Source organism: Tupaia chinensis, unplaced genomic scaffold, assembly GCF_000334495.1.
Source record: "Tupaia chinensis unplaced genomic scaffold, TupChi_1.0 Scaffold000099_1, whole genome shotgun sequence".
In the NCBI taxonomy this organism is placed as follows: Eukaryota; Metazoa; Chordata; class Mammalia; order Scandentia; family Tupaiidae; genus Tupaia; species Tupaia belangeri.
Window position 1 is genome coordinate 571,192 of NW_006159563.1, and position 22,099 is coordinate 593,290.

General features: G+C 36.5%; 1 protein-coding gene across 1 annotated transcript in view; it reads left to right on the plus strand.

The window, feature by feature from the left end:
* Nucleotides 1-22,099, plus strand: part of EDIL3 (EGF like and discoidin domains 3) — a 496,837-nt gene that overhangs the window by 468,744 nt on the left and 5,994 nt on the right. The window contains exon 10 of the mRNA XM_006143479.1: nt 66-221. Within this exon, the coding sequence (XP_006143541.1) occupies nt 66-221 (156 nt within the window). The remainder of the gene's footprint in view (nt 1-65; nt 222-22,099) is intronic.

Consider the following 22,099-nt stretch of genomic DNA (forward strand, 5'->3'; position numbering starts at 1 on the left):
AGCAGGTTTTAAATTTTACAGTGGCTCCATTGCTGCATTTTAAGTATGCCATTTCTTTTTTTTAGGTGGATCTTCTTGTCCCAACCAAAGTGACTGGCATCATTACACAAGGAGCTAAAGATTTTGGTCATGTACAGTTCGTCGGTTCCTATAAACTAGCGTATAGCAACGATGGAGAGCACTGGACTGTGTACCAGGATGAGAAGCAACGGAAAGACAAGGTAAGTCACCCATGTGGTTTACCAAGGTCAGTCGTGGAGGATCAAATTGGTTCCAAGTTTATAAACCTGTCCTCAAAATATTAGGTACATATACTGCCAAACGTATGTGAAATAAAAAGGTTTAAAGAATAACACTGTGAAGAAGTTTTTATTCAGTGTGTAATGGTGTAACCCACAAACAAAAAAATGAAAAACCAATTGTTCTATTGATACCATTTTCCAGATTATCAATCATTCAGGATCTGGTTGTATAAGACTCACTTGGCATTTTATAAACTTTGTAGTTTAATAATGTATCATAATGCTCATACAAATAGTTACTGCTGGAACACATGCTACAGTATTTTTATTATTAAAATAAATCTCTAATGTTAGAAAACACTTTCTTTAGAGAAGAAGATTTCAAAGTTAACTAAATTATGTTTAGACGTTTTGGACTTCCTTGATTATGTTGTAGGAATTATAGAAATAGACACATTTTTACTATTATACTAATTCACCAAAGTTTAAAAATGGGATATTTCTTTGTTCCATTTTCTTTAATGTACTTTAATTCAGAGACTTATTTAACTTTTTTCATTTTTTAATCTTATAGCAATATTTATATGAATGCATGTTGATACATACACACACATACTGTACAGGCCTAAACCATACAGTTTCTAATAGTTTTTCTAATAAATGTTTTTATCATTTGGATTTGAACATCTTTTCATAGAATCTACCATTCCCAATTTCTATGGAGCATGAAGTGCTCAAGGGTAATAGCAAAAACTAATTGGGATCAGGTGTTAAAATGTGGCCTCAGTTGGACTAATGAAATTGATTTAAGTCATTGCCTAGAGACTTTGTGCAAAGAATTCTAGCTTTATGAACACATCAACAGACACTCTTAGCTTAAGGATTTTGAAGAAAATATAACAAACTCTTTTACACACTTTAAGTATTTTTGACTTAGCAATGACTTTCCCATGTTATGTAGCCCTTTATTCTCTTACTGTTATCTTATTAATTGAGGATGTCTTTGTTCAAATGTTCAAGGCAGAGAATTCATAAATTTCTCCAAAAACTCAAGACCTGGGATACCTATTTCAGTGTGAGTCAACAGAGTTTGAATTCAATCACATGAAATTTATTTTAGAGGAGATGTTTTTAGGTTTAGATTTAAAAAGCCACACCTGTTTACATTGTAACATTTCAGAACAAACACCAAGTAACTTCTTAGCTCATTCATTTAACATCTCAGAGCATGCACACATTTTTCATTTTAATATTTAAGAAATTGACATACCTTACAATGTCACAGTAATTGGGAACATTTATTCTTTGCTAGAAGAACATAAAATGATGGCATGCTTTATAATCAATGGCATTTAAGATTGAGCAAGTATCGGGCATCTTGTAAAACTGTCTTCAACTTTATTTTAAGAGCCATAGACAAGTATCTGCCATAATTTATTTCAAATAATTGTTCTAATTCTTGTCCACCTTTTTCAGTAGGCACTCTGTACACAGTGTATGTTTAATAAAGTCAAGTCTTTAAACTTTGTAAATTACAAAGCCTTGAAATTAATTTTGACAAATAAATATTTTTGTCCATTTTTCATGTGTAACATTCACGAAATAGCACATCTCATGAAATCTTCCTATAGGTCAATTTATGGAAGAGTGTAAAGAAGAATGTGGTTAAACAACTGAACTGTTGAAATGCTTCTTTGACTCCATTTATATTATGTTACATTACATATTATTTGATGACATACAAATAAGTTTAGTATGTTCTATTACTTGATAGCTTAGACATTTGCATATTAATGCACTTTATTTCATTATATTAATCTGAAACATACATAAAGTTTTTGTGTCAAATGATCAAGTTACTGGATAGTGTTGTTCAGGTTCTCTATAACTTTGCTGATTTTCTATTCGTGCTATTGATTACCTAGAGAGAAATGTGGAAACCTCTCACTGTAATTATAGACTTGTCTCTTTCTCCTTGCTGTTATATTAGTGTTTGCTTCATGTATTTTAAAGGCTTTTAATGGCCCTTTGATCAAATAATTCCTTTATCATTAGACAATGAAGTTGTATATTGGTTACAATAGTTTTCTGTTCTGAAATCTACTTTGTCTGGTATGAATAAAAGTGGGTCAACATTCCTTTAATTAATGCTAATTTAGTACAATATAGTTTTTTCACCCTTTTACTTGTAACTTGTATCTCTGGTTTTTAACTGGAGCATTTAAATAATATTTGATATTGAATATTGATGCAATTGAATTAAATTTACCATTTTACTATTTATTTCCTACTTATTTACATCTCTTCCCATTTTATTTACTTATATTTTTTTTTGGTCTTCTTTTGGATTTATTTATTTTTTTATTCTGTCTTACTTCTTTTGTTGACTTATTAGTTATAACATTTTGTCTTGCTTTATTAGGGATTGCTTTAGGATTTGTGGCATATGTCGTAAACTTACAAAATCTACTTTCAAGTAAATGTAGAACCCCAGAAACATACTTCAATAAGCTCAAGCAAAATAAATTCTAACTATAAATTCATATACTTAAAAGCCATTACTATTAAATGAGATGGAATTATCAAAGTAAATTTATTGCACAGAAAATAAAACTGCCATTAGGCAAGTTGGAAAATGATGAGTAGATTGACGCAATGTTATTTACTAAAAAGAATGTTAGTCAGAATTCTCATGAGAGACACTAAGTTCACTGTGACATATTATATAATGTGAAAATTTTTGAAAAATCTAAAAATGTTAATGTTATAGACATATTGCAGTTGGGTAATTTAAACCAATTTTACTGGTACTTTAAAAATTAAATATAGCTGGTTTGTTTGTATTAACTAATTAGGTACAATGAAGAAAAGACTAAAATAAGTTACTATTTATTACTAAAGGAGAACTAACAATAACAAACTATAGATAAGAGTGAAGCAATTAATATTATCAGAAAGATACAGTTTATGTAGAAGAACAAACTATAGGGCATTGGACACTTTCACTCCTACAAAAAAGGGGATTTTATAAAAATATATAGGAAAACATAATGCATAAGTTCTTTAAACATTTGAAAATTGAGGTATTTTATGTCTATATATTTCATGTTTTTATACACATATATCACATAATATATTTTTGATAGATACCTAAGTAATTTTGGTGCTTTATTATTATTGCTTCTGTTATTACTAGATACTTTAATCGATGATTTTATATATCCCTTATAGATACACTCTTCTCAGTAAAAATTGAAGAATTAATTTATCTGAGGCTGAGACCAGCAGTTAGCATAATGGCTAAGTTGCTAGACTCCCATGTAGTTGACCATGGTTCAAGTGCCAGACCCAGTGGCTTAAACTCACACCGGGTGTGTGTGCATGCGTGCCCAAGATCCCAAGAGAAGAATAAAGGGGAAGGGATTGCGGCTTGGCCATCCCCTCTAGGGGGTGATTTCTCACTTTCTGTCTCCTCATCTCTCTCTGTCTTTCTGGTGAGCGCACATGCCCTATAGCAAAAACCCCCCCAAAAAAAAAAAAAAAAGAATTAATTTATCTGAAGCTGAATAAGCTATTTCTATTGATTCTTAATATTATTTGTGTCTCGTTGTCCATAGTTACTTTCTTTGGGAAGGTGGGTCTTTAATATTCACAAGTGTAAATCAAACTATAAGATTTCTTCCAAATAAATAAAATGAATTAATTTAATGTTGCAGGACAAAATTGTGTCTATGAGAACGTTTTATAAATGAACATTTCTAATGGAAACATTTACAAACATAGGTTTCTCTTTCTTATTTTGTGTTTTAGCTGTATTGACTGCTTGACTTAATAGATTTTGGCAGTGTGGGTATGGAAGTCTAATGTAGATGCGGAAACAAGATTATTTCAGAAAAACAATCTCAAAATAACAGCAGGTTTTTGAGTTTACATTAAGTGGTGTAAATGAAATTCTAAAAATGTATGAATGACCCTCTGTTTTTTAGTAGTGAGAACTGACTAAGCCTAAGGAAAGCAATGCCAAAGAAAAATTATATGTGAGTATAGGAGTTTCTAAATGTACGTCTGAGTTTGTGTGTGTGTATAATAGCCCCCAAATAAATTAAAATAAGATGCCTCTTCTCTTCATTGAGATGTTGGTTTCTGACTACTTCTCATAGCATTCATAAGAATTATAATTTACCTTAATACCCTATTTATCTCTAGCAAAATTCCACATTAGGTCTTTTATAATTGAGCTTGTGAATGATACTCTCATCGGTACACATAATACTATTTTTCTCTTTCTAGGCTACAGTATTTTTAAACATTTAACTTAATGTTTTTCTAGTAAGTGAATTCAGATGCATTTTTTATTTGAAAGTCAAATGTTCCCTTGCTCTTATAAAAGTGCCATTTGTTTTATACTCTTGGAGCTGTTTTTTTACAGCACTTAGCAGGAAAACTGCAAAATTTGACAGACACTTTTAGTATTTCATCTTTCAGGTTATAAGCCAAAGTAAAACAATGATAAATTTCAAGAAGAGTACTTATCTATAAAAATTAGAAATGAAAATGAGTTTTCTCATTCAATATATTAGTCATAACATCACGTTATTTAAATAAATCTGAATTCATGCCATAGGAGCTTTCTTCCTTGAGGAAAAAAAGAACTAGTAATATTCTACTTCATCTCTTCTCTCCTTGAAATTACCCAGGTTTTTAAAAAGCATGAGTTGAAAAAAATTGAAACTTCACTTAGACTTTTTATAAAAGAAAATTAAAACCCTGTTTTCAGTAAGACTTCTTTGGTCCCTAAAGAAGCATGATACGTGTTCATTAAAAATACAGGCATACCCTGCTTTATAGTACTTGGCAGGTAGTGTGTTTTTCACAGATTGAAGGTGTGTGGCCACTCTGCAGTGAGTAAATATGTAGGCACTCATTCCAACAGCATGTTCTCTTTTCATGTCTATTTGTCACATTTATGTAATTCTCTCAATATTATAAATGTTTTATTATTATATTTATTACAGTTATTTGTTATCAGTGCCCTTTGACATTACCATCCTAATTGTTTTGGGACACCACAAACTATGCCTATTAAAGACAGCGAATGCAATCTATACATTCTCTGTGTTCTGACTGTTCCACTCACCAGCCATTTCCCTACTGCTCTTCCTCTCTTTGGGCTTCCCTTTTCCCTGAGACATGAAGATATTAAAATGAGGTCAATTAATACTCCAACAACAGCCTTTAAGTGCCAAAGTGAAAGGAAGACTCGCATATGTCTAACTTTAAATCAAAAGCTTCTATGATTAACCTTAGTGAGAAAGGCATGTCAAAAGCCATGATAAGCCATAAACTAGCCTCTTAGCCAAACAGTCAAGTTGTACATGTGAAGGAAAAGTTCTTGAAAGAAATTGAAACTGCTCTTTCAGTGACACATGAATTATAAGAAAGTGACATGCCTTATTACTGATATGGAGAAAGTTGTAACGGTCTGGACAGGTCATACCTTCCCCAATATTTGGTTAAGCAATAGCCTAATCCACAGCAAGGCCCTGACTGTCTACAATTCTGTGAAGGCTGAGGGAGATGAGGAAGCTACAGAAGAAATATTTGAAACTGGCAGAGTTTAGTTCATGAGATTTAAGAATAGAAGCCATCTCCATATTCTGAAAGTGAAGGTGAAGCAGTAAATGCTGATGTAGATACAATAGAAAGTTTCCTGGAAAATCAAGTTAAGATCATTGATGAAGGTAGTTGGCTAAGCAACAGTATTTCAATTTAGACAAAACAGTCTCCTATTGGAAGGAAATGCCATCCAGGACTTTCACAACTAGGGAGAAGTAATTGCCTGGCTTCAAACTTTTAAAGGATAGGCTGACTCTGTTGTTAGGGGCAAATGTAGCTAATGATACTGAGTTAAAGCCAATGTTCGCTTACCGTTCAGAAAATCCTAGGGCCTTTAAGAATAGTGCTAAATTGGGAACCAGCAGTTAGTGTAATGGCTATGTCACTGGACTCCCACGTAGTGGACCGCGGTTCGCGTCCCAGACCTGGTGGCTTAAAACTCACGCTGGACGCGTGTGCATGCGTGCCCAAGATCCTGAAAGGAGAATGGAGGAGAAGAGATTGCAGCATGACCATCCCCCCTGAGGGGTGATTTCTCGCTTTCTGTCTCTATGTCTCTCTCTCTCTGTCTGTCTGGCAAGCGCATGCGCCCTATAGCGAAAACCTCTCCAAAAAAGAATAGTGCTAAATTTACTTGCCTGTGTTCTATAAATGGAACAACAAAACATGGATGACACTGCATCTGTTTACAGCATGATTTACTGAACATTTTAAGCCCACTTTGACACTTCCTACTCAGAAAAAAAGCTCCTTTTGAAAATATGACAGCTCATTGACAATGCACCTGGTCAGTGGAGAGCTCTAATGGAGATCTCTGAGATTATTGTTTTGGAGTGTTTTTTTTTGGGGGGGCAATTAATCATGTTGTATCATCTTTAATTACATATGAAGACCTATCCACCATAACATCCAGAGACCATTAAACCCACTGCTCTGCTTGGCTGCCAGTCTTTTTGTCTCTTTTCAGCAATGGTGAGATAGATCATTTTTTCCTCAAGGAAGAGAACATTTTTTTTTGCCTTTACCAATAACAAAAACATTGGGGAGTTGAGTGGCAAAACTATTGCCATTGGCATTTTCACCTGGGCCACATCAAAAAAGCCAGGATGCCTCTCTCTGTTGGTGATCACACCAATTCTTCCCAAGTGAGCACTTCTAGTCACCATACACAGGTTACCAGAGTCAAAACTTGATGAAATAAGTCATCTTGCCAATCTCCAAATCAATCTGAATGGGGTCATTCACCTTGATGAGAGGATTCGGGTAACAGATGATGTGAGCACCATGGGTCACCAGGTGAGGGCTTTCTTTTGTGTCCACAAAGATTTTTCTCACTTAGCACAATTTGTGTACTTAGTCTCCTCAGGTGTATGTGATGGACAGCAAAGTGACCCTTGGTGTCATAGATCAGATGGAAATTCTCTCCAGTCTTGTCAGTGCTAGTGACATGACACCAGCATGGTAGATTTTGTCAGTATGGACTTTGCCATCAATCTGCATGAATAGCTGCATGCAGATCTTTACTTCATCTACTGTTAAGACATATTAAGTTTGTTCTTTAAGAAAATGATGAGAAGAAGACATTCTCTCAGCTTGTGGGATCCAACGATGGATGAAGAGCAAACAAACCAGTCAATCTTACACAGCTTCCATGCTTTGGAGATGCTTCCCACTTCAGACTCTTCTTAGGACCACAAGCCATGGCTGCACTAGGAACAGAAAGATTGGAGATTATTGTTTTCCTGCTTGTTAACACAACATCCATTCTGCAGTCCTTGGATCAAGGAATAATTACAACCATCATATGTGTTATATAAAAAATACATTTTGTAAGCCTACAGCTGCCATAATGGTTCTTCTGATGGATCTGAGCAAAGCCGGTCAAACGCCTTCTGAAAAGGATTCACCATACTGGGTGCTATTCAAAGCATTCATGATTCATGGAAGCAGGTCAAAATATCAACATTAACAGGAATCTAGAAGAAGTTGATGCCAACCCACATAGCTTTTAGAGATTCAAGACTTCACTGGAGGAAGTAACTGCGGATAGAAATAGCAGAACTAGAATCAGAAGTGGAGCCTGAAGATGTCACTGAATTGTCGCCATCTCATAATAAAATTTTAATGGATGAAGATTTGTTCCCTATAGGTGAACAAAGAAAGTGATTTCTTGCGATGGAATTTACTTTGGGTGAAGATGCTGTGAATGCTATTTAAATGACAACAAAAGATTTAGAATATTACGTAAGCTTAGTTGTAAAAAGCAGAGGCAGAATTTGAAAGGGCAGACTCCAATTTTGAAGGTTCTACTGTGGATAAAATTCTATCAAACACATCACATGCTACAAAGAAACCTTGCCTTAGAGAAAGAGTTAACCAATAAGACAAATTTCACTGCTGTTTTATTTTAAGAAATTAAGAAAAAACAGCCATGAAAACTAGGATATTACCTAGTAATCCCACTCCTTGGTTTCTGCCCACGGGATAGGAAAACAGTCAGAAAGACACTCGTACATTCAGATTTATCACAGAATTTTTCACAATTGCTCAAACACAGAACGAACCTAAGTGTCCATGAACTGATAACTTGGGTGAAAGACTTTCGCACATATATACTATGGAATATAACTCATCTATAAGAAACAATGAGACCACCCACTTTGATTCGAAGTGGATGAATATAGATTTAATGTTGAGTAGAGTAAGCCAGATTTTGAAAGATACATTATATAGCTCCACTCAATGTGTACTGAGTATCCGCACTCTATGGCAAAAATGGAAAGGTCTGAAGATATGATAGCGGAGAGGGTAAGTGGAGATGCCAGAGACGGTAACCAAGAGGAGTGGGTAGTAGAGAGTAGGTGGTAGAGGGTGTGTGTGAGGTGCAAAAGGAAGAAATATCTAACAGACAAAACACGTAAAGTTCTCTGTTGAAAAAAAATACATAGTGGGTTGTCAGAAAAGTCATCTTGCATAGAAAAACAAAAAATACATCATGACTTTTCCAACAACCCAATATAGTGCCTCATGATGGTGACTTGATGTAAATATGAAATGAATCCTTAAAAGAAAAAAAAAGTTGTCATGACCACCCCCAGCCCTCAACAACCTCATCAGTCAGCAGCCATCACCATAAACGCAAGACTCCCTTAGCAAAAAGACAGGCTGCAAGCTTAGATGGCTGTTAGTATTTTTTAGCAATAAAGCATTTTTAATTAGGTGTGTGCATAGCTTTTTTGATATAATGCTATTTGATAATAGATGTCAGCATAGTGTACACATACCTTTTCTAGGCACTAGGAAACAAAAATTTCATGTGACACATTACATGGCTAGATTTGCTTTACTGCGGTGGTCTATAGGATTCCAGGCTGTAGTGTCTCCTAGGTTTGCCTACGTACTGCCTCATCCTGGTGAATGGTCTAATGCAATGATTGCCCAGGTGTGATCACAACACTCATGGGGAGAGTTTGTTTAAATATACAGATTTCTGGTGGGACCAGCAGTTAGTGTAATGGCTATGTCGCTGGACTCCCACGTAGTCGATCGCGGTTCGCGTCCCAGACCCGGTGGCTTAAAACTCATGCTGGGTGCGTGTGCATGAGTGCCCAAGATCCTGAGAGGAGAATGGAGGACAAGTGATTGCGGCGTAGCCATCCCCCCCGGGGGGTGTTTTTCGCTTTCTGTCTCTCTGTCTCTCTCTGTCTGTCTGGCGAGCGCAAGCGCCCTATATCAAAAACCTCTCCAAAAAAAAAAAAAAAAAACAAGGGCTGCCCTTGAAATATATATATATATATATACAGATTTCTGGACCCTGCCTTAGACTCGAGATGAACTGGAAATCTAAATGTTCACAAAGGCCCCAGGTAATTTGAATAATAAGCACATTTGGGAAAGATGACCCTCATTGAAGCCAAAACCAAAATTAAATTTTTGAAACTAAGTACAGTTTTCTATTTAGAAAGGAATTTATTGTAATTCTTTAGGACTTTGGCCCCTAATGTGTTGATGGAAGCCAATATGAATGAATATTTCCAAAAATGAGTTTACATTTTAGTGTCATCAATTTTCTTTTAAAAATCATAAAGTTATCACTTACTAGTTTTCAGCAAATTTGAAATAGAAATGATACATTTAAGTAGTAAAAATATGTGGATTTCTTGGGAGAGCATCTCTTGTATTAGAGAAGGAAACAACGTTAATATTCATTCAGTAGTAAACTCAGCGTGCAGTTTTGTCTACGTGGTCACATTTTGTGTGGACAAAATAGCTGAGAATGACATCGTGGCATAAAGAACTCTCAGTCTAATGAGAACTTAAGAGAGGCGGAGAAACTTTGATTCAGTTGGCTTATTTTGATGAATCAAAATGCAGCTTACTGAGTGTATTACCTGGTACAACAACTCTAGGGAAGAAGTAGCACATCGCTTTTGTCGGTATCAAAGAAGTTCACGACTCTCCCATACAAGAAAACACTCCGGGAGATTTCTCCGCCTCTTTCTCCACATCGGGATAAGCATAGAAGCAAGCACAATCACCAATCTTCATTAATAAAGCTGCTAGAGTTGGTACTGGGGGTATATTCAAAGTCAACAGTAATCACAGACGCCATGGAGCATCCTCTCATTCTTGCTGACGCGGGCACTTTCAGGGAGCTGAGATTAAATTTGAATGTTTAAAACCTCTAAAGTCCAGTTCTTGGGTAAAGTCCAGGTCAGATGAGCAATCAATAGCTATGCTGTACTTTTGAAATTTGATGTAGATGGGACATTTAGAACCTGAACAATCCCTTAGAAAGTAAATAAAGTGAAATTCTCAGTGGCAATCAGGGAGGAGAATGATAGGGGGAAACGAAGGGGAGTGAATTAGTCTTTCAAGGGGAAGCAGTCGTGTGCTTCTGAGCAGTGGGGTCAAGAACAGTTCCTCTTGGTATTACATGGAAACGTTCGTCTCATCCATGTTACTGTTTTAGAATAAGGCAGAGAGGGAAAGAAAAGAGGTTGTTTTTTCTGAATGCAATTTCGAGAACTAAATGACTTTATGCAAAACACTAGGTTTCATTAATAGCGAGTGAATTGTGCTCTCACATGATAAAGATTCATGTACAGTCATTTTATTTTACTTACTTAGGTGTTTGGTGAGTGGCTTAATTGAAACTTAAGTGAAGGAGACGATGATATAGTTTTAGCATTGTCTGAAAATAAGGATGTTATTTAAATAAACACCATCTGGTGCAACTGTTATTTACAAGTTTATTTGCTTTTTCTCTTGTTGTAATTCAATGTTATGGAACCTGACAAGGACACGTGTTAGTGTGAAGAGCTGTCTATAGTCACACAAATGTGGATAGTCTTGAATTTTCAAATTTATAACATATATTAATAATCTCTCTATTTTGGCAGATATAAAGTTCAGTGACGAGCAGTACCCTTTGTAATTTTAAATGTTATGAAATAGCCTTGCCCACGAGTAGGTAGAGGTAATAGCCAATGTCTCCATCCCATTTTTTTTTTAATTTTTGGAGAGGTTTTCGCTATAGGGCGCATGCGCTCGCCAGACAGAGAGAGACATAGAGACAGAAAGCGAGAAATCACCCCCTAGGGGGGATGGTCACGCCACAATCCCTTCTCCTCCATTCTCCTCTCGGGATCTTGGGCACATACGCACATGCGCCCAGCATGAGTTTTAAGCCACCGGGTCCGGGATGCGAACCACAGTCGACTACGTGGGAGTCCAGCGACATAGCCATTACGCTAACTGCTGGTTCCCCCCATCCCATTTTTAATATAATGATGACTGCATGGAATTAGTGATTAACAAAAGTGAAGTCTGTGGCTAATAGATGACATGGACGTTAGGCAGCTGGATCTCACATGACCTGACTCCATGGTTCGAGGTCTGGACACAGCAGCTTGAAAAATCACACCAGGCATGTGTGCGTGCATGCCAAAGTCCCAAGAGGAGAAGGGCTTGTGGCATAGCCATCTGCTGTGGAGGTTGACTTCTCACTTTTTCTCTCTCTGGAGATCACATACACACTGTAATAATAATAATAATAATAATAATAATAATAATAATAAGTGAAGGCATACCAGCATATGTGCTCATCAAGACTTAGGGAAGGTTAATAATAGGCATACATAAAATAATTAGTGAAAACATGGTCTTGCCAAAAGTGGAAGGAGAGGCCTATAAATTTGGCTAAAGCCTCTGACCAAAGGGGTTGTATTTCAGGAAATATCCAAGTACAGAAGAGTTCATTTAGCAACTAAAAGAGGTTTTCAGACCTAGATCTGTGTATGGAATTGGAAAAGGACAATCCTGTTGGACAAATTGGAATTTGGAAAGCATCACAATTTCACCGTATGTAGTGAGGTAGCAGTTGTTCAGGTATACAGAGAACATAATGGGGACCCATTGTAAAGTGGGTAGTTGGGGTCAGAAACAAGAAAGAGGACTGGATGCCAATCCTGAGGCAAATACATAGGGCTGGGTCAACTGTAGGGAGGACAGTGTTTCCATTCCTGTGTCACATGAGCTCCAAGCACGCTACCTACCAAGGATTTCCCCCCTTAGACCTGAGGTAAAGAAGGCTTTATGGGCAGGAAAAGAAAGGGAGAACAGGAAAGGGACTTACAGGGTAGAGGTGAGCCAAGAGAAGGTTAATATTTTACTTAATTATAGTTGTAGAATGGAGCAATTAGCTAGATGCTGGAAATAAAAGCCAAGCTAGAGGGACAGACTAGTCATAGGAACAATCAGAAACCATCCTATTTTAAGGAGTTCATTGATGTTAAATTATTCAGGGGACCAGGAGATAGCGTAATGATTACGTCGCTGGACTCCCACATAGTCAACTGTGGTTCGAGTCCCAGACCTGGCGATTTAAAACTCACGCTGGGCATGTGTGCATACGCATAGAAAATCCCAAGAGGAAATGGAGGAGAAGGGATTGTGATGTGGCCATCCCCCCGTGGGTGATTTCTCTGTGTCTCTCTGTCCCTCTGTCTTTTCAGTGAGCACATGTGCCCTATACCAAAAATCTCTCTTAAAAAAAAATAAAAAAAGATGTTATTCAGTATGTTTGGAGACATCAATAGAAAGTTGTCCTTCTATAAGTATTTTTTTTCTTCTGTAAGTGTTCACTTTGACATATCTAAGAAAATTCTTTGTATGCCATTTCACATCCTCTAATTTTTAAGGCAAAATAATTTGAATGCATTCATCTTTTTAAATTTAATTTTAATTTTTGTATAACAAAAATTACAGAATTCTTTTTTCAGCAAAGAACTTTATATTCTTTCATATTTTAAATGTCTTCTCTTTGTCCCTCCTATCCACCCTCTACTACTGACTCTCTACCACTCACTCCCCTCCCTCACAATGTCTGGTATCCCATCCTCTAATATTAAAGACTAGCAATGTAAAATATATCATTGTAGCCAATCAAATGTTTCATTTCCTCGATGTGATGCGGACTTTTTAATCTTCTTTATTAGAAAGCCAAAGCTGCGTGCTAACAACACATCATTAGGTGATAGAAACAAAGAAGCAAACAACAGGCACAAAATTTATGAAACTGATCAATTTGGAGGTAGCCTGGGGGATAAGAAGTAGAAAGAAGGTCCTTGACTTTCTTCCTCATAGTAACAGGTAACATCCCAGCACAGACGCTGGGAAGTATTCTCAGTAAGTTTCTAGGGAAAAAAAGAAAACAATACAAGGTAATACAATACTGAGAAATGAATATTTGCTTTTTTGTTTTTTTGTTGTTCTTGTTAATTATCTTATGTCCTGAAAACTCAGAGCATTTTTAATTTTAAAGGAATTTGATAAATTGCCTTAAAATTCGAAGCCATATAGATTTTTTAGTAAACAGATGTTTTTGCAAGAGTGAAAAAAATGTGTGAAAGACACAAAGAATATGTTACCTAGCAGCATTTTCAAAGTAAAATGTGCATAAATGAAAAATAACAAAAATGTTTTTATTATTGCATTTTATCACCTTAATTTCCCCAATGCTCACATGCTAAAAAGCTCAATCTTCTATCAGTCATCACAAATTTAATAAAAATATCCACCTTGAAAATTCTTAACATCTCATGTTTATTTTTGACTTATATATTATTAAACATAACTGTACGACAGTATTCCACAATGGGAAAAGATTACTCATGCGTTTTTCTAGATTAGGCTTGTACTACCATACGAAATCAAGTGTTGGCCCAACCCAGACCATGTACATTGATTAAAGATGCTAACATATACAACATTTGTTAATAATAGCTCCCCAATAAAATGGTCAAGGCTATCAAACATTAATAAAGGGGGAGCAGCAGGTGGCATATTGGTTAAGGTGGCTGGATTCCTACATGGCCAACCATGATTCAAGTCTCAGACCTGGTGGCTTGAAAATCACACAGGGTGTGTATGTGTGTGGTTGTTTTGTGCGCACCCAAATCCTAAAGAAGAATAGAGGAAAGGGGATTGAGGTGTGGTCATTCCCCCTAGGGGGTGATTTCTCACTTTCCTTCTCTCTCTCTCTCTCTCTCTCTCTCTCTCTGTTCTCCAGCAAGTAAAGACATATACCCTATGGCAAAAAACTAAACAATAAATAAATTAAAAATAAAGGGTAGAAAATTCAATTATGTTACCATTCACTAAAAGGCAGTGATGATGAGGGACCAGCAGTTAGTGTAATGGCTGTGTCACTGGACTCCCATGTAGTCAACCACGGTTCGAGTCCCAAACCCGGTGACTTAAAGTCACGCGGACATGTGTGTGTGTGTGCCCAAGATCCCGAGAGGAGAATGGAGAAGGTCTTGCGGCGTGCCCATCCCCCCTGGGGAGTGATTTCTCACTTTCTGTCTCTCTCTCTCTTTCTGTTGAGCGCACACACCCTATAGCAAAAACCTCTCCCAAAAAAGAAAGAAAGAAAAAGACAGTGATGAACCTGATAAAAACAGAAGAGCTTAGCTAAAGGAAAACTTTTAGTATTTTTATTTTAAAAAACTACAGAGTCCTAGTTGATGTGAATCTGGTAATTATCTTTCCTATTTGGAAAACAATTGTTTGATCCATCTGAGGATGACAGAAACAATACCATTTTTATGATTGTTGGAATTATGCATTAATCATTGAATAGAATACAGCAAAAATGTATAAACCCATTTCATTTCTAAATAATCACCAAATATTAAGTATTTAGGCTGTTTGTTATAGTTTATTTTGAAGATTAAGAAACAGCAGTCAAGGATATTAATTTGACATATTCCATATGCCAATTCACTGCCCATCATTAAATGTTGAGTAATTAAGTCTCTTCTCTAGAGACCAGCAGATGGCGTAATGTTTATATCACTGGACTCCCACGTAGTTGTAGTTGACGCGATTTGAGCTCTGGACCAGGCAGCTTAAAACTCATGCCAGGTGTGTGTACATGTATACTGAAAGTCCAAGAGAAGAATGGAGGAGAAGGGATTGTGGCGTGGCCATCCTTTCTGGAAAAAAATATCCAGAATTCGGCTCAGACGAAAACAGTGAGTGTACCTTCTCAGCATAAGGACAGGATTACTTGTGTTTTTCTTTCAGGTTTGCCAAATTTACTATTAAATTTAGCAAATAAAATAGAGCATACCTAGTTAAATTTTAATTTCAGAGAAATACTTAATATTATTTTGGTATGGATGTATTTTAAATATTTGATACTGCAACCCTGCCTCCATTAAAGATCACCTGTATCTTCCAGCTGGGTCAGATGGTCTCCTGAGGATGCTCAGGATAGAGGGTAATGGAGAACATCTTCCTGCTCTGCCTGAACGAGGCACACACACGCCCCGCCCTCATGCACTCTGCTTCAGCGCTAAGGTTCCACTTACCACCTCCTCATTCATCTCCAAGATTATCTTCTCCCACTCCTTACCACTCTTTTCTCCTCGACACAAGTCTGGCTTAGAAGACATATGGCTGAATACTTAAATCACTTCTTTGTTCATAAATCTAACTTGTTTTAAGTAATTTTAAACAGAAATAGAGTGAAACTCTTCAAAGAGACTTAGAGTGAAGAAGAGGTTCCAGTGTGGTACAAGAATTACAAAAGCCATCAATTTCTGTGCTGTAACTTCATTTATAAGTCTACCAAGGAGGAGGAGAGTCAGACCACAAATCGTTCTGATGAAATGGAAAATACCTAGTGTGACTTAGGAGGAGATTTTGAAAGATGAGCTTTGAGCTTCAATAGAGAAGGAGGTTGCTCTGTACTTTTATAGAAAAGGGAAAAGGCATTTCTATTCTGATGTTAGACTAAAAAGAAGTGCATGCTCTCGCTTTCTGTCTATGCCTGGTAATATCTCCTAAAGACATTTTTGAAAAGCAGGTGACTTTCCGATTCTTTTTTTTTTTTCCTGTAGGAATATTTCTTCTGTCAGACAAAATCCGAATGCTAGCAGGTCGATAGTTTAAATATATAGTCACAGTTTAGAATGGCATATTTTATGTTTCATAAATCTTTATAGGCAGTCATCTTATATGATATATTTCCTAGGATTTCTTGATGCTTAAAGAGATTTGTATCATAAAAGATGTTAAATATGGTGTGTGTCCCACCTACTGACTTTAGGCTGAATGCTCTAAGTCCCAGCGAGTTTAGGAGAAGAAAGATAGCTATTGACAGTTTGAATCTTTTGCTTTAATTTTTCTCTGGATCTTCTTCCAACATCAAGACCGAAATTACAAAAAGGAATATGGGCTTACCCACCATGGCACAGACAGGAGGGTGCCACCATATGACACTATGTTTCTGTCTCTCTCAACAAATAAATAAACTTTCTTTTAAAAGAAAAAGATAATATGAACTTGTTAGTGAGACCCTTTGGCTCTTTATTAAAAGCCAGGTTAGAGAATCACAAATATTACCGATACTAGTTTCCAATAACAGGTTATTACTGGGGAGAGTTGGATCCCTTAAGCTCACAACTTTTGGAGGTCAGCTGAGTGTTTTGATGAGAGGCCAGAAGTTGTAAGTTTCTGAAAAATACTTTAAAATATCATGTTACTTGATTTTTTTTTTTCCTGCAACATTCTAAAACTCCAGAGGATTCGAGAAAGAATGAATTGAGGAAAGCTTTCCACAGCTCTCTTTTCCAATCAAGAATTATTACTCAACCAGCTTCTATGTCAATTATGGGCAAACTAAGGAGAGAGTATGGTCATTTAAAAGCAATAAAGAGCCAGTAACGTGACCCTTTATTGAAACATAGCCTTTAATTGCCAAGATAAGAAAAAAATAAATAAAAGCTAGCACATTTGCATTTGGGAGGGCAATTATTATTGGAATCTCCCATTGGTGCCTCCTGGGAGAAAAAATGTCTAACAGTAAGAGTAATACAATGCAAATGATGCTGCAAGATTTCTAAGTAAATATCAAATTTGTGGTTTAATAAAAAAAAAGAAAGAAAGAAATATAATCAAAGCTTTATATACACTCAGAACATGAAGCTAAGCCAAATCAGTTCAGTGACATTCCCTGAGGCCAAAGTTCAACTTTTTTCTTTCTGTAATATAATTATAATAAGAACACAAACTTTCCAGCTACAGGACATTTCCTGAGAGCAACAATGTGGGAGTAGACATAATTTTCACGGAAAATCTCTATGTTTATTTTTAAATGATCGTTGTACAGGTGGAAGAGAGATGGTAGAACTTGTCCCCATGTTTTTCTTTTCATTTCTTCTATCAAGCAAAATCATTCTATAATTGGACCTTCAAAGTAAAATCTTTGGATAGGCAGCTTGAAAGCCTCATCTAATTTCATGGCAGGAGCTTGGGAAGCAAAGAAATCTCTGAAGCAACCAGGGCCTAGATTTTTGAAAGGGCTTATGAAACAAAACATCGTCTTGAAAGGAACACAGATAAAAATTGGTATCCAATAGGAATTATGGTGCAGAATTATTTATATAGCTCACCATGCCTTATAGCGTTCAGAAAACCTGACTGCAGTATCTTGAGGGATTTCAAACTAATCCTTAGTAGATGGCCAAAATAATACTTCTCAAAGAACCTCTAAACCTATATTAAAGAAATGTAAGGGAATGAGGATGTCGAATTGTTTTGTTACTGAAATACAAAAGAGAACAAATAGCACTATTTATTTGATATATTCATTAGGTTTGTGTCCATGAGAATAAATATAACCTAGCAACTACTAGTAAAAAGAACCAGTCAAATAGAGAGTAGATCTTAAGAGCAGAAGATTTAGAAAGTATACCCAAAGACCAAGATAAATAAATTTCGATGACTTGTCATGCCAGGATTTATTCAAATCAGAAAAGACAGTAAGTTCACAGTTAATTTTGAAGCCTGAATATCTGCCAGAGGCTGGTGCATGATTTGGGGGAAGTTGTAGGCACAACTCTTTCAGGTAATGGAAGTTTCTTTTCTAACATCAGTATCACAAACATTAAAAATTCCCCTCTAAAACCTATAACTTTTATACGTCAAATACTCACTGCAAATCCTCAGATTTGATAATTTACTGGGATTAGCTCAACACACTTAAATTTTTTTCTTAAGAGATTTTTTTGATGTAGGGTACATGTACTTACTGGAGAGACAGAGACAGGGAGTAAGAGACCATCCCCTGGGGGGATGGCCATGCTGCAATCCCTTCTGTTCTACTCTCTTCTCTGGTTTTGGGGCATGTACACACATGCTTCCGGCATGAGTTTTAAGCCACCAGATCTGGGACTTGAACCATGGTCGACCATGTGGGAATCCAGCAATGTAACCATTACACCATCTACTGGCCCCACATTTAAAATTTGTGTCCTCACAGTTGCAGTTTATGACAGTGAAAGCACACAAATAAAAATCAGCCAAGGAAGAGGCATATGGTACAGAGTAGGTAGGGTTCCAGGCATGAGCTTTCGCTTGTTTTCTTACAGTGCAGGCTTGGCGAGTGCCCACTTTTCTCACCAAAGATGTGTAACCCAAAAAAGCCCAGAGTATTGCCATCCAGAAAGCTCACCTCAATCTTGGTGTTTAGAGATTTTACTGAGGATCAGTCACATAGACGATGTTGACTACCTATATGGTTGACTACTGTCCAAGCCATCCAGCAGTCAAGCGAATCCAAAACCACAGTGTAAAACATAATGTTAGCATTGACTATCTGGTGTGACTCAAGGCTCCCAGATAATCAAAGATACTTTTATAGAAACAACTTCCCAAGAGTTAAAAATCACCTCCCTAGAGCTGAGGACAAAACACAACTTCTCTTTGAATAAGGTTAATCTTTTACTGCATACTCTCTTTACACAAAGTTGCATGGACTACATCCTGACCACTGGGATGGATGTATCTGCATAAACTGTGCCTGTACTAGATTTGACACATCCTGACTCCTACAGAAGAATTATTCCCTAGAAAAAATACTTTATTGGTCAATAATTTTCTTCAAGATAACACACAGATGCAGAATGAAGATTAAGATGTTTCTTGAGGGACCAGCAGTTAGCATAATAGCTATGTCGCTGGGACTCCCACGTAGTCGACCACGGTTCGCCTCCCGGACCCGGTGGCTTAAAACTCACGCCGGGCGCGTGTGCATGCATGCCCAAGATCCCGAGAGGAGAATGGAGGAGAAGGGATTGCGGCATGGCCATCCCCCCTGGGTGGTGATTTCTCACTTTCTGTCTCTCTGTCTCTCTCTAGTCTGTCTGGCAAGCGCACGTGCCGTATGTCAAAAACCTCTCCAAAAAAAAAAAAAGATGTTTCTTGATGTCTGTCATTTACAAGGAAACCAGATGATCAACTATTTTTGATGACAGAAAACTGATTATCTAGTGTGTGATAGCCAGTACTATAAAAACAAGGCTTCTTTGCATTTAATCGTTTCCTCGTAGATAGCATGTATTATATTTTTCACAAGTTCCTTATGCGCATTTGGTTGAATTTCTTCCTATTTGACTTGTAGAACTGTTCAACTGCTGACAAATTGTTTCTGTTAGCTGTGGCTCACTTCATCTGCGATGTTGGAGGGCAATAGTTCTACTCAGGATGCTTTGGGATAGAGGCACTATGTCAGCATGTCTGAGGATTTTTGCTGTGGTATTGCTGGGATGTCCTATAGGAAAAATTAAACTTCCGAAGACTGGTGATCAATGTAGATTCTTGTTAACACAATTGACTAACTCTAATAAAAAGACTGTTCTGGGGTGTGTATGTGTATGTGTGTATGTGTGTGTGTGTGAGAGAGAGAGAGAGAGAATCTTAGAATATGATTTTCAATATGCACTATTTTTCAAAAGAACATTTCCTACAATATTGGAATTTTCCTAGAAACTAGTTTCTTGTTTTCTTATTACATCTGAAATAATGTACTCACATTTAACCTAATTTTGTTAGAGTTTCATTGGTTTAGTGGAATTGATTGCAGAGAAACCATCAAGAATGATATAGTAGCCATTCAATCATGAAATGGTTTCAGGATGCTAGTAAATTTTCTTAGAAAATTGAATTTACTGAATAATAGTGAGAGCCTATGTTGCCGAAAAGAATCAAACTTTGCTTTCAAGATTTCTATATCCAGTCACTAACAGCAGTTTAATACATGCAAAACTTCCAATAAAAATTTTAAAAATCTAGTATAGAGGGCCAGCAGGTGGTGTGGTAGTTAAGGCACTAGACTCCCACTTGGCTAACCACAATTTAAATCCCAGACCTGGCGACTTGCTTTCTTAGTTTACTGCTCTCTGTCTCTCTCTGGTCAAATTAAAAAGTAATAATAAATAAATTAAATTAAATTAATAATTCTTTTAAAAATCAAATATAGATTTACACCACTGACTGCAATGTTTTCTAAAAATGTATCTATACATTTTTGTTTTTTCCAGTTTTTGCTATAGGGTCTGTGTACTTGCCAGAGAGAGAGGGAAAGTGAGAAATCACCCTACTGGGGGAATGGTTAAGCTGCAATCTCTTCTCCTCCAATATCCTTGAGATCCGGGGCATGCATACACCCATGCCTGGAGTGATGTTTAAGCTGCTGGCTCTGAGACCAGAAATACACAGTCAGTCTTGTGGGATCCAGCATCTTAACCTCCCCAACACCTGCTGGCCCCTATATCTACACATTTTAAAACAAACTTTTAAAAAAATTAATTATATCTTAATTTTTGTAATGATAGGGCAAAGAAGAACATAAATTAAACTATAAATTAGTCTAAGATATTATTGACAGTCACAGTCATAGAACTTAGAAGATTCTCTTTCAAACACTATTTAAGTGGAAAAATATGGTTTCACTTCATTCATACATATTAATTCCGTGAAAATTTTGGTGACTATAAATTACTTCCATCATTGATTCAAGTTATAACTCTAAAATTTTTGCATTCTAAAACGTGCAAGTAATGCTGATACAAAGTACATAAAAATTAGTTCTATGATATTGAGCCTTAAACTACTGGGTCACTGGAAGAGTCATGATGTATTTTTCTATGTTTTTCCATGTAGAAATGCATCATGGCTTTTCTGATGGCCCAATAATAAATATTCATCTTTTGTGTCACCCGCAAAAATTAATTTTGCAATCATACAATGGATAAATGGTTACTTTGTGAAATAGATTTGATGGCCATCAAATCCTTCTATTTATCTATCTATTTATTTATTTTGTCCACTAAAGAGAGAGACAGAAAAGGGGGACACCCCTAACAGGGTCTCCATGCCGTGATTCACCCCAGCCTCAGCCAGCCTGGATCACAGACACAAACATGCGTGCCTGGCATGTACAGGGAGACCTCAAAAGTGAAGCTGTTTTTGTTACAGGCTATATTCTGTGTTCAAATAAATCCCACACCTCATTGAGTCATAGTGAAATCACACAGGATCCAGTGGGATACTATAAGGTGACCAGTCTGAAAATCATCTAACATGACAAAATGTTTAAGGATCATGAATGTTTAGCTTGAAGCACTGAATCTAAGTTTTGAGAGGTTTTTGTTAGTTAGCATTAAACATGTGAAAAGGTGCTTTGCTTTCAATGGGCTAGACGTGTTCTATGCTCTTTGACAACAGAGCCATAGCATCAACAAATTAAAGTTAGTGAGAAGCGAATTTCAACCTAAGCTTTCCAACTGCAGGAATGTATACCTGCTCTATTACATTGAGGCTGCCTGATGGACCGGAAGTTCCAGACAAGAAAATTAGAGAAGCTGGTGCTAGCAGATCTCTGAGTTCAC